The sequence below is a fragment of the Alosa alosa genome, chromosome 13, assembly GCF_017589495.1.
Source record: "Alosa alosa isolate M-15738 ecotype Scorff River chromosome 13, AALO_Geno_1.1, whole genome shotgun sequence".
Taxonomy (NCBI): domain Eukaryota; kingdom Metazoa; phylum Chordata; class Actinopteri; order Clupeiformes; family Clupeidae; genus Alosa; species Alosa alosa.
In genome coordinates, this window is record NC_063201.1 from 14,672,036 (window position 1) to 14,682,035 (window position 10,000).

Genomic DNA, 10,000 nt, shown 5'->3' on the forward strand with positions numbered 1-10,000 from the left:
TCGCTCTCTACATCCCGTCCAAGCGAATGCCAGTGAGAGGAGGGGAGGAAAGGGGTGAGAGGAGGAAAAAAAGCGAAATCAACCCCTGTCCCTCACAGGAAGCCCCTACCCATTGTTTTGCTTCCTTCATTAGTCCTTGTGTCAACAGTTGGGCTCGACACGCGTGTGCCACTGTTTGTGTTCGGCCGCTCCAAGCCTGACCTCACCGAGTTCTGCTGTTTTGACAGATTGTTTGAAATCCCACTGCGGTCATATACAGGCGAAAAAGGTGAGTATTCATAGCAACAAAGCAAACAGTGCTCTACCTGTCGAGGCTTTTTAACGATTTTATTTTTTGTCTGTGCTCAATAAAAGTGGGGTGGGGTGTGGTATTTAAGAGATCAAGGCGAATGCTACATTGGGCCTTTTATGGGATGAATTCCCCTACCGCCGTGACGGTGAAGCATGACCTATTTCATGAGATGGCGCACTTTCATACAATGGAACATGCCTGTACAATCGTGCACTTTTTACTGTATAGATCAGTATTTTTTACAGTATAGATCAGTTGGTAAAGGGGTGAATGAATCTGACTTTGTCAAATGCTGGTGGTTGTTTGTCAAACGCAGCATTCTTTGAAATTCTTTCATGCAAGTTTTAAAAAGAGGGACTTCGGTGATGCACTTTGGCAGTCTTGGCCAAAAAAAAAAAAAAAAAAAAAGTTGGTTGTTGGGTCAAGAACAACAAATAGAGGCACTTGTGTGACGTGTGTGTTCATTGACAGCAGTCCACTCACCATCATCCAGGTACATCTGGTCCAGCTCCTGGGGCTCCTGCTTGACGGTGACGGATGGTGGACTGTCGGCGGGACTGCCTTGGGTCTGGGCCCCAGCCGGGGGCGTCTGGCCGGGGCTGAAGGACGGGACGAAGGGGCTCTCCGCGGAGGCCGCACCCGGGGTGGAGGGGTGGGAGACTGGGGAGGACGAGGGGCTGCTGTTGGGGTAGAGGGGGTGCGGAGGCGGGTTGTAGCCGGGGCTGGCCAGGTGCGGGCTGCTGCCCTGGGTGGAGTGGAGCAGGGCCAGGGACGGGTGGTGGTCCGGCGAGGCGGGAAGGCCCAGGGATCCCCCCCGACCGGCCGTCTCCTGCAAGGGAAGCGGGTGGTGCGTGGGGCTGCTGGGAAGGCACTTGGGGTAGGCCACGACTGGGGAGAGGTCGTGCAGCTTGGGGCTGGAGCTGGGCGGTGAGGACGGCGACGACGAGGCGGGCACCGCGCTGTGACGCTGCGGGCAGGACGGGTACCCGCTCACCAGGCAGCCGTCCACCTCCCCCAGCGGCATCATGGGTGTCAGTCTCTGCTGGCCGTAATAGGATTTGGAATGCATTGACATCACAGGTGGCCCCTGGGATTCGTAGTCGTCACTAGGTTCTGTTTTAATCATAGGGACTGGAAGGGAAAGAGAAAGAGAAAAAAAAAAACGAGAGGAGAGAGAGAGAGAGAGAGAGAGAGAGAGAGAGAGAGAGAGAGAGAGAGAGAGAGAGAGAGAGAGAGAGAGAAAAAGAGAGAAAAACAGAGGGCAGGTCTTAATAAAAACGTGCTGGAGGTCCACGTGGCCAAGTCCAGTGAGTAAGAAGTGAATAACGGGAGTTAGTGAGAGGGGATTGTGGCTAGGGAGACTCTGCCACCAGCCAAACAAACAAAGCAGCCCCGTGAATGGGTCTCTGTGTCAGTGTCAGTACAGCACTCCCACCCAGCTGAGAGACAAAAAAAAGAGAAAAAGAACAAGAAAAAGAAAAGGAAAAAAAAGACAAAAAAAGAGAAAAGAAAGACAATTTGGATGAGTCATCAGAGTGGAGAACCACAGCTGGCTCTAATAATGAACAGACCCTATTTTCTTTGGATTCTCCCTCAGCTCTGATATCCTATAAAAGAGCATTTTAAAACAGCGAGCTGCTGCAGGAGCCTTAGACCCCAAGGGCTCCGCGCTTTCAAAGTAATTGTTGCACTCAAGACAAAAGTGAGCAAAAGAGAAATGGATAGAGAGAGCAAGAGAGCAAGAGAGGGGGGGGGGGGCAGAAAGAAAGCAAAAAAAAAAAAAAAACGAAAGAAATAAAAATTGAAGTAAAGAAAGAAAAAAAGAGATGGGGAAAGATAAATAGAGGGATGATTCGATTTTGATTGGATGCTTATGGCTCCTTCAAGGGATTCACTATGCCTGTGGTTTCAGAAGCACCAACGTGGCTTTAATGGGGCGGGCGCAATGACCTTATCTGGCTTCCTACTGCTTGCCTTGGTCAAAATCAACCTCCATTTTGCGTACATTTCTGTAATTTACTGATTAGTTTAGATTACTTCAGACTGACAATGATCATCGGTTTCCTGCGCATCATCAAGATCGGCTTTCATGGGGGAGACATGACTCAACGTGGCATGCTGTTTATGTGAGGCTTAAACACAGCTTGGCCTTTAAAACATACAGAGACAAAACTTCAACACCGAGCGGAGCTCAAAAGACAAGCACAGCTCAATTAAAACAATGAAGCTGATAATTCGAGTGCTTTTCAGTAATTCACAGTAACTCTGTGGAGAACATCTAGCCAGCAAGACCTCTCATTCTTCTGAATATCTAAAGTGTTTATTGAAAACAAATCTGAGTAGTTCATATATTAGGTCCAAAAATTGACCAACTCACTTAGGAAGGTCACTTGCTGTAGACATGGTGCTTTAACAACATGCTTTGATATATGAGAGATGACTGTATCATGAGGTGTGTGTTCGATCTCTTGAGTGATGATTCTGCCTTAACACACACTAGCACTCTGAGAATGGGTGTTGATGAGGCTCACCCACTGGGAGTGGACCGTGCGTCATTCCGCTGTCTCTTAAGTGACGTGGGAGTGAGGCTGAGAATCCCTCTGGAATGGACGTCCCAGGCGGTGCCCGACTAGAAAGTTGTCAGGCCCCCCGGTGGGATCTCCTGCAGACACTTCAGTGTGGTCCACATAAGGTCAACAGATCACTGTACCTCAGTACTCTCAAGGTTCACAATGCACTAGTCTAGTGCCTCTCTGCCTTAAGACCTCTGGTACCCCAGAACCTGTCTGACTCAGTCTTTTGCACCTACATCTGGCGTTGCACTGGAAACACCTCTAAATTCCCCTCCTGCATGGTCTTACAGTGTGATGTCATTTCTGTGCATATGGAGATAAAAAATGGACTTTATATTGGTGCAATAAGGGAACACATTAGTCAGAGGAATGTCTGAGAAATATGTTAGCTGCGGGGCATGAATAGCGTAGAAGAATGTACTGTATGCCCTCAGTGCAGTGCAGTGCAAGTGGATGCATGTCCATGTGTGTCCTCACATAGACGCTGTCCTCAGACTAGAGGGCATTTACACAAGTGGCACTAGTCTCCCGTCCTGAATCTCAATTTGCTTATTCTACCTCTCCGTCTCTTCTGTTTTTCTTTCCTATTTTTCTCTCACAAATGCACAAACACAAACAATGCCACACAGACACACACACACACACACACACACACACACACTCTCTTTGCAGGGCCTCTGGGTGACAACAGGCAACCCTCCAGCACTTCTCTCACAAGTCTCTCTCTCCCTCTCTTTCTCTTTCTCTCCCTCCCTCCCTCCCTCCTGCTCTCCTCGGGCCCTGGATGCCTGTGTGTGCAGCGGAGAGAAGATTCACCCCACCAATCCCATCCCCAGCTGGCTCGCATTTCCTCCCCAACCTGCGGGTTATGGCCCACAGGCAGTTTACACTTTGCACATGTTTTTCCCCTCCTTTCACTCACCTCTCTCTCTCTCTCTCTCTCTCTCTCTCTCTCCATCGCTCTCCCTCTAGGCCTGTGTCTGTCGGCTCACATTAAAGTAATCAGGTTTGATCTGGGTATAAACCGAGCGCCAGATTTCTCTCTGGAGGGCGGGGTACTGGGAGGAGAGTCTGCGCGCGTGCTGTGTGTGTGTGTGTGTGTGTGTGTGTGTGTGTGTGTGTGTGTGTGTGGGGGGGGGGTGGCAGGTTGTCGCGTGAGGGAGAAAGCACTGTGCGCCACTGACGGTGCTGTTGGGATTTGCGAGGCCCTTCTGTTCGGACTATCAGCGACCGTGGCGCCTTCTCCACTTACTCCATAAAGGGCCGCCTGCACTGCACTGCACTCGTGCTCACTCTCCCTCAGCCTACCGCTCCTTAATGGCTCCCTCATGTTGGACGGAGAGCAGGAGTCGCAGCGCAGAGACCCAGAGACCCGCTTCATTCACACCCACTTACACAAAGGATATTATCATGCGCCCGTCGCCAACACAGAGCGCAAACACAGATCGATGCCAAAGAGTAAAGATGAGGGAAATGAAAGACCATTAACATATTTTGGCATCACTGACACAGGATGAAAAAAAAAAAAAACAGCCTCATCATTGAGAAAGTGTCTTATTTGGCCTTCTGAAAAATATCACACAAGTAACATGGAATCTGATCTCATTAAATTGCAAACTCACTGTCGATAAGTGGAACGATCAAGAAAATAGTTGCATCTTTTTCAAATTAAGCATCCTTCACCAGAATTCCAGCCATATATTAGAACTGCATCTGAAGTGTAGCGATAAAATACATTACAAAGGAGATGCTAGTGAGGAACGTGAATGTCATGGCGCTACACGGCGAGCCAGGTTTGGGTAAGATGGAGACATTGCGACACGTGGAGGTGCAGGTGGTGCTTAATCAAGTTTTGCGAGGCTGGACGGGCACTCGTAGCATCCCTGCCTGGGCCCAATCTGGAGGCGCACAGGGGATCCGCGGGAGGTGTGTGTCTGTCTGTCACTACCCCTCCACGAACCGAGGACCAGCTCCCACGTCCTGGACAGACACTGGCCAAAACACACAGCACAACACAGAGACACACACACACACACACACACACACACACACACACACACACACACACACACACACACACACACAAACACACTCTAAACAATACACACCCACCACAATACACGCACACACACATACTGTACACACACACACTACTGACATATGGATACAGCCAAGAAACTCAGCTTGCCTTGACTGCTCTCCAAATATGGCACATGTTCAGCGTCTAAAAATGGGCCGGGTCGTGGTCAGGTGACATTTGAAGAGACGCGTGGCCACACATCACGCCACGTTGACGTCACACCGGTGAGTGGGAAGCCCGTGAGGCTCGTGCCGAATCCTGAGGTCCGCTGAAGCCCGGCCGCCGTGGTGCCACTGGGACCAGAAGGCCTGGTGCTAGAGAAAATAAACTGGCTGGTGAACGGCTCGCCATTGTTTCTGTCTGGCACGGTACCTCGCCACCGGTTCTCCGACCGCAAGCCCGAGGATCGAGCGTCAACCGCCGACGGTGTTATTAATAGAACACGATATTGTGAAGAAATCTTCAAAACGTCTTGTAAAAACAAGGGGATTCCGAGAACTGACTTCAGCTCGGGCCCTTATTAGAGCCAACGCTTTTTAAGCGTTTTGGTCTTTCATGTGGCCCAGGCAAGAATGCTTCTTGTTGCACGAGTGAGAAGAGAGAAGGAAAGAAAAAAAGAAGAGGGAATGACACGTCATGACTTTACTCACGCAAGAGTTACTGGATGCGCGATCGGAAAAGTAACGTTAGCACTGGGTGCTCGCGGGGGGGAAAGGACGCTGTACGCTATGAACAAACCCGATCCTCTGTTGATTCACGCAAAAAACTCACCCAAAACCACAATTGCTCCTAATACCCTCTTACCGAAACCAAACATAAAGGACAGACATTCTGATCAGAATCTTATTAAAGTACACTCACCAGTCATTTCCAATAATATCTTTGAAGTGTCTATCCCTGGCATCTAAGTGCACTTATGTACTGCTAGTCCTTGAAGCTGAGTGTACTATCAAATGGAACAGACAGTACAGTTGAATTTGTTCTGATGGTACACGAGGTCAACAAATGGAAAAAGGTTTTTTTTTTCAGTACCTGCAGCAGACCAGAACAAGTTTATTTTGTCTTTCTTCCTCTTTCTCTCTCTCTCACTCTCTCTCTCTCAGCTTTTAAGCGGTAGAGCTATTTTCAGCTGTGTGTTTTTTTTATATAGCCCGCATCTTTCTTTTTTTAAACCCTCCGGCAAACGCTGGAGGGTGAATGAGATGTGCTTCAGTGGTGTCAACAACCACAATAGTGCTTGAAGTGGTGCTTGCAAGGCGACGGGGGCCCATTCAGATGCGCCGAGGGGCGGAAGCGCTGACAAAGACCACGCGCTGGACCGACCCATATTACCTCGCCACAGCCTGTTTGCTAACACCTTCACTCATAGCTCTGTCGCTGTTTCTCACACATACACGCATGCACACACGCTGTCTCTCTGTACCTCTCTCACACACATACACACTCATTCATACACATCCTCCGTCTCTCTCTCTCCACACACACACACACACACACAGCCACAAACATCTTTTCTCTCCAAGATAGGCCATCCTTTTTTCCGACGCCCATCACACTGTTATCACTGGTATTATTATTAGCTAAAAACCTGTTTGCCTTGGTGACAGAGATGTAGTTGCACATGTCAAAACAGCCTTCATTTCCTATAGCAGGCTCTTTTTATACCCTGTGTTTGCCTTAGGCCATAAATGCTCACCTCAGTGTTTTTGCGAAACAGCACGTGCTATGGCAGAGCAGACCTCAACATATGATTGCACAGGTGAAATAAGACAAACTAAACAGTGAGAGAAGCCAAAATGACACCCTATAGAGGGTCTTTATCTCATATCAGAAAGTCTGTTTCTCATTATATAACAGAGTTATATCAGAGACAAAACTCACCTTGGAATGCTCACCTTGGCCTTTTTGGGAATGTGCTATGTCAGAGCAGATCTCTACATATGAGAGTGTAGTTGAACTAAGCGAAACCAAACGGTTAGAAAACAGGGAGGGTCTTTCTTTCATTATAGAATTTCTGAGAGAATTGCACAGAGAATACTGTGTATGCAGTGGGCAGAAATAAATAAACTGGTGGCGCAGAACCATTTAGTCACACCCTACCACATAAACACACAATACACAGCCATGGCTGCCAAACGTAAAATTAGACTCTGATGCTTCCATTTGCTGTATAACTGCTGTAATTAGAGTCCAGTAAAAGAGTAGAAGAGTGTATTTATAACGGTGAATAGGTACAGCGTTTTGAGTGGGAGAATAAATACATGCACGACAGTGATTCACTCTATATGTGGCCAGTGACTTGTCTGGTTTATGTGTCTAGGGTTTAGAGGAACTGCTATTTGCGATGATATTGCGTGTGTGTGTGCGATGAGCAACAACGTGACGGCTGAGGCATGCTCCGTAATACACAGCTGTGTGGTCCGTCGGAGGGCAGACAGCGTGCACAGAGAACAGACGCTGGACACAGCACAGGTCCTCCAGGGCTGGGCTAGGTCTGTGTCGAATCGAGTTTGCACTGGTTTTGATTAGTGGAGCGCTACCCCAGAGTTCCCTGTGCTTCCTCTGACTGCAAGACTCCAAACAACGTTTCTGTGTCATCTTGCCCTCCTGTGTTGATGCGTCTCTGACTACGGCGATGCCGTGAGTCATGGTGTTACCTCTGCTGTGGCAGCTTTCGAATGTAACAGTAGCGAGGGTGTCGTTTTTGTGTCCTATCATAGTTAGACGTTTTGAAAGTGTTGACCTTGCGGTGGCCAGTGTACCCTCGTCTTCTCTGGGATGCCATAAAATGCTAGTTTAACTGAGGGGGCCAGTGGGGGCCAGGGTGCTACATTACCGTAAATGAGGCACATTGGGGGTCACGACCTGACCTGGCCAGCTGTGCTGAACTTTCACTTTATGACCGATCAACCTGTGAATGCTTCGGGTGAGAGGAAAGAGCTTTTCACAAAGGAAAGGAGAGAAATGGGAGAGAGAGAGAAAAGGCTGTTTTTCCCCCCTTTTCTCTCACGTGCTGACATAAGGGGCCCTGTCTCTCTTGCCCTCTGCGTCTATTAGGAAAACGGAGGCTCAGCGTTGAGTGTGGCTAATGATTGGGATGTGACCCCGCCGGGCCTGATCAGGTTCTGACACGCATCGGGAAGAACCGCACCAGGGTGAGACAAGAGTGTAAAGGGAGAGAGAGAGGGAGAAAGAGAGAGAGAGAGAGAGAGAGAGAGAGAGAGAGAGAGAGAGAGGCACAGAGAGGTGAGGTGTGAGAGCTGGGGCAGCAAGGTCAACTCCTTCAAACTATCAACAAAGCCCTGAGGCCTTGTCAATCAGGGGGAGAACACACACACACACACACACACACACACACACACACACACACACACACACACACACACACACACACACACACACACACACACACACACACACACAACTCAGCAGAGAAAAATGCTCATACTGTAGCAGCGCAACCAAATAAACACAGCTCACATGCCTCGCCACCAGCTCTGTTCCTTCCTGCCCGCCTGACTCGGACGGACTTGACTCATTGTTTAAGGTTGAAAGGAGTTAGCGTTAACGCAAGAAAAGAAAACAAACCAAACCAGCCGACAAACCAAGCAACCAGGCAACAGTAGTTTTAGTCATAGGACACAGACTGAGTATTGAACAAATATGGATAAATGTATAATTGCTGTAGCATCATGGTGGATGCACTTCTCTGGACAGTAAAAGCATGTCTTGGGTATGCCTATCATTACTAATGAATATGTACACACTGGTATTGCATTCACTCATTTAGTGAAAACATCAGTTTTAAGTGTCTAAAGATTAGATATCCTTAAAGAGTTGCACTTTAAACTATTAATTGTCATATTTATTGATGTCATTGTAAGACGCTTTGGACAAAATGCAGTGGACACTGTCTTCCAATGTCTTCTTATGAAGTACAGGTCGGGTATGTCAGTAAATTAACTTTGTGTTGCAAGGGCCTTACACTACCAGATTCTCTATAGGGTCATATAAGTGTTTGTTCTGGCTGTAGTGGGGACCTTATGGAGATAGAGGGGGAAGTGAGGGGCAGGTGAACTGACGTGAGGGGTTCTGAGGCAGGGTTACCGTTGGGAGGCAGGTAGGTGAAGCGCTGGTACTGACTCCTCTTCCTCTTGCCGTTGCACACGTAGAAGTTGACCTGCACAGGGCTGGATATTCTCTGGTTGCGATACGGAGGAATCTCCACCACCAGTGAGCACTGCGGACACACACACACACAGAGAGAGCTCTGCATTAGGATGGAGTCAGTGCAATGCCGGGTACTTACATGCTGTGTGTGTGTGTGTGTGTGTGTGTGTGTGCATGTGTGCGTGTATGTGTGCGTGCACACACAGATCTCTACATTAGAGGAGAGAGACAGTGGGGGTGAGAGAGAGAGAAAAGAGAGACAGAGCTTGCATTAAGGTTATCTATTTATCTTCAGAGTTTGACAGCTTTCCCAAAGGTCAGCACTTGAGTTCCTGTTTTGCGTACCTCTCATGTCTGTCTGTCTCTGGCAAGATACACACATACAGACATACATTTACCCATGTAAGGGTAAATAACTTATGATAGATTACGCCACACAAACATGCACACACACAAACAAACACTCACACTTTATATAGAGGCATTGTGCAGGTTTGTGCATGGATTAATTATTGTCTGAATTTGTGTGTGCGTGTGTGTGCATGTGTGTCTGTGTGTGTTCCCCTTGGAATGAGGTGTTCTCTGTGGAGCATCTTTTTGGGTGGCAGCAGCCCCTGAGGCCTACAGCATGCCCCTAAGACTGTATGTGTGTGTGTGTGTGTGTGTGTGTGTGTGTGTGTGTGAGTGTGTTCCTCTGTGGAATGCTGAGGTGTTCTCTGTGGAGCCTCTCTCTGGGTGTCAGCAGCCCCTGAGGCCTTCAACATGCCCCTAAGGCTGTGTGTGTGTGTGTGTGTGTGTGTGTGTGTGTGTTTGTGTGTGTGTGTGTGTGTTTGTGTGTGTGTGTGTGTGTGTGTGTGTGTGTGTGTGTGTGTGTGTGTGTGTGTG

At 48.5% G+C, this 10,000-nt stretch overlaps 1 protein-coding gene across 2 annotated transcripts in view; it reads right to left on the bottom strand.

Moving 5' to 3' along the window:
* Positions 1 to 10,000, bottom strand: part of LOC125306645 (nuclear factor of activated T-cells, cytoplasmic 1-like) — a 75,528-nt gene that overhangs the window by 25,712 nt on the left and 39,816 nt on the right. The window contains exons 8-9 of one of the 2 annotated variants that reach the window (XM_048262134.1): positions 9,053 to 9,185; positions 776 to 1,423 (exon numbers count right to left, since the gene is read on the bottom strand). In XM_048262134.1, the coding sequence (XP_048118091.1) occupies positions 776 to 1,423; positions 9,053 to 9,185 (781 nt within the window). The remainder of the gene's footprint in view (positions 1 to 775; positions 1,424 to 9,052; positions 9,186 to 10,000) is intronic. The other variant, XM_048262135.1, reaches the window with a different exon arrangement.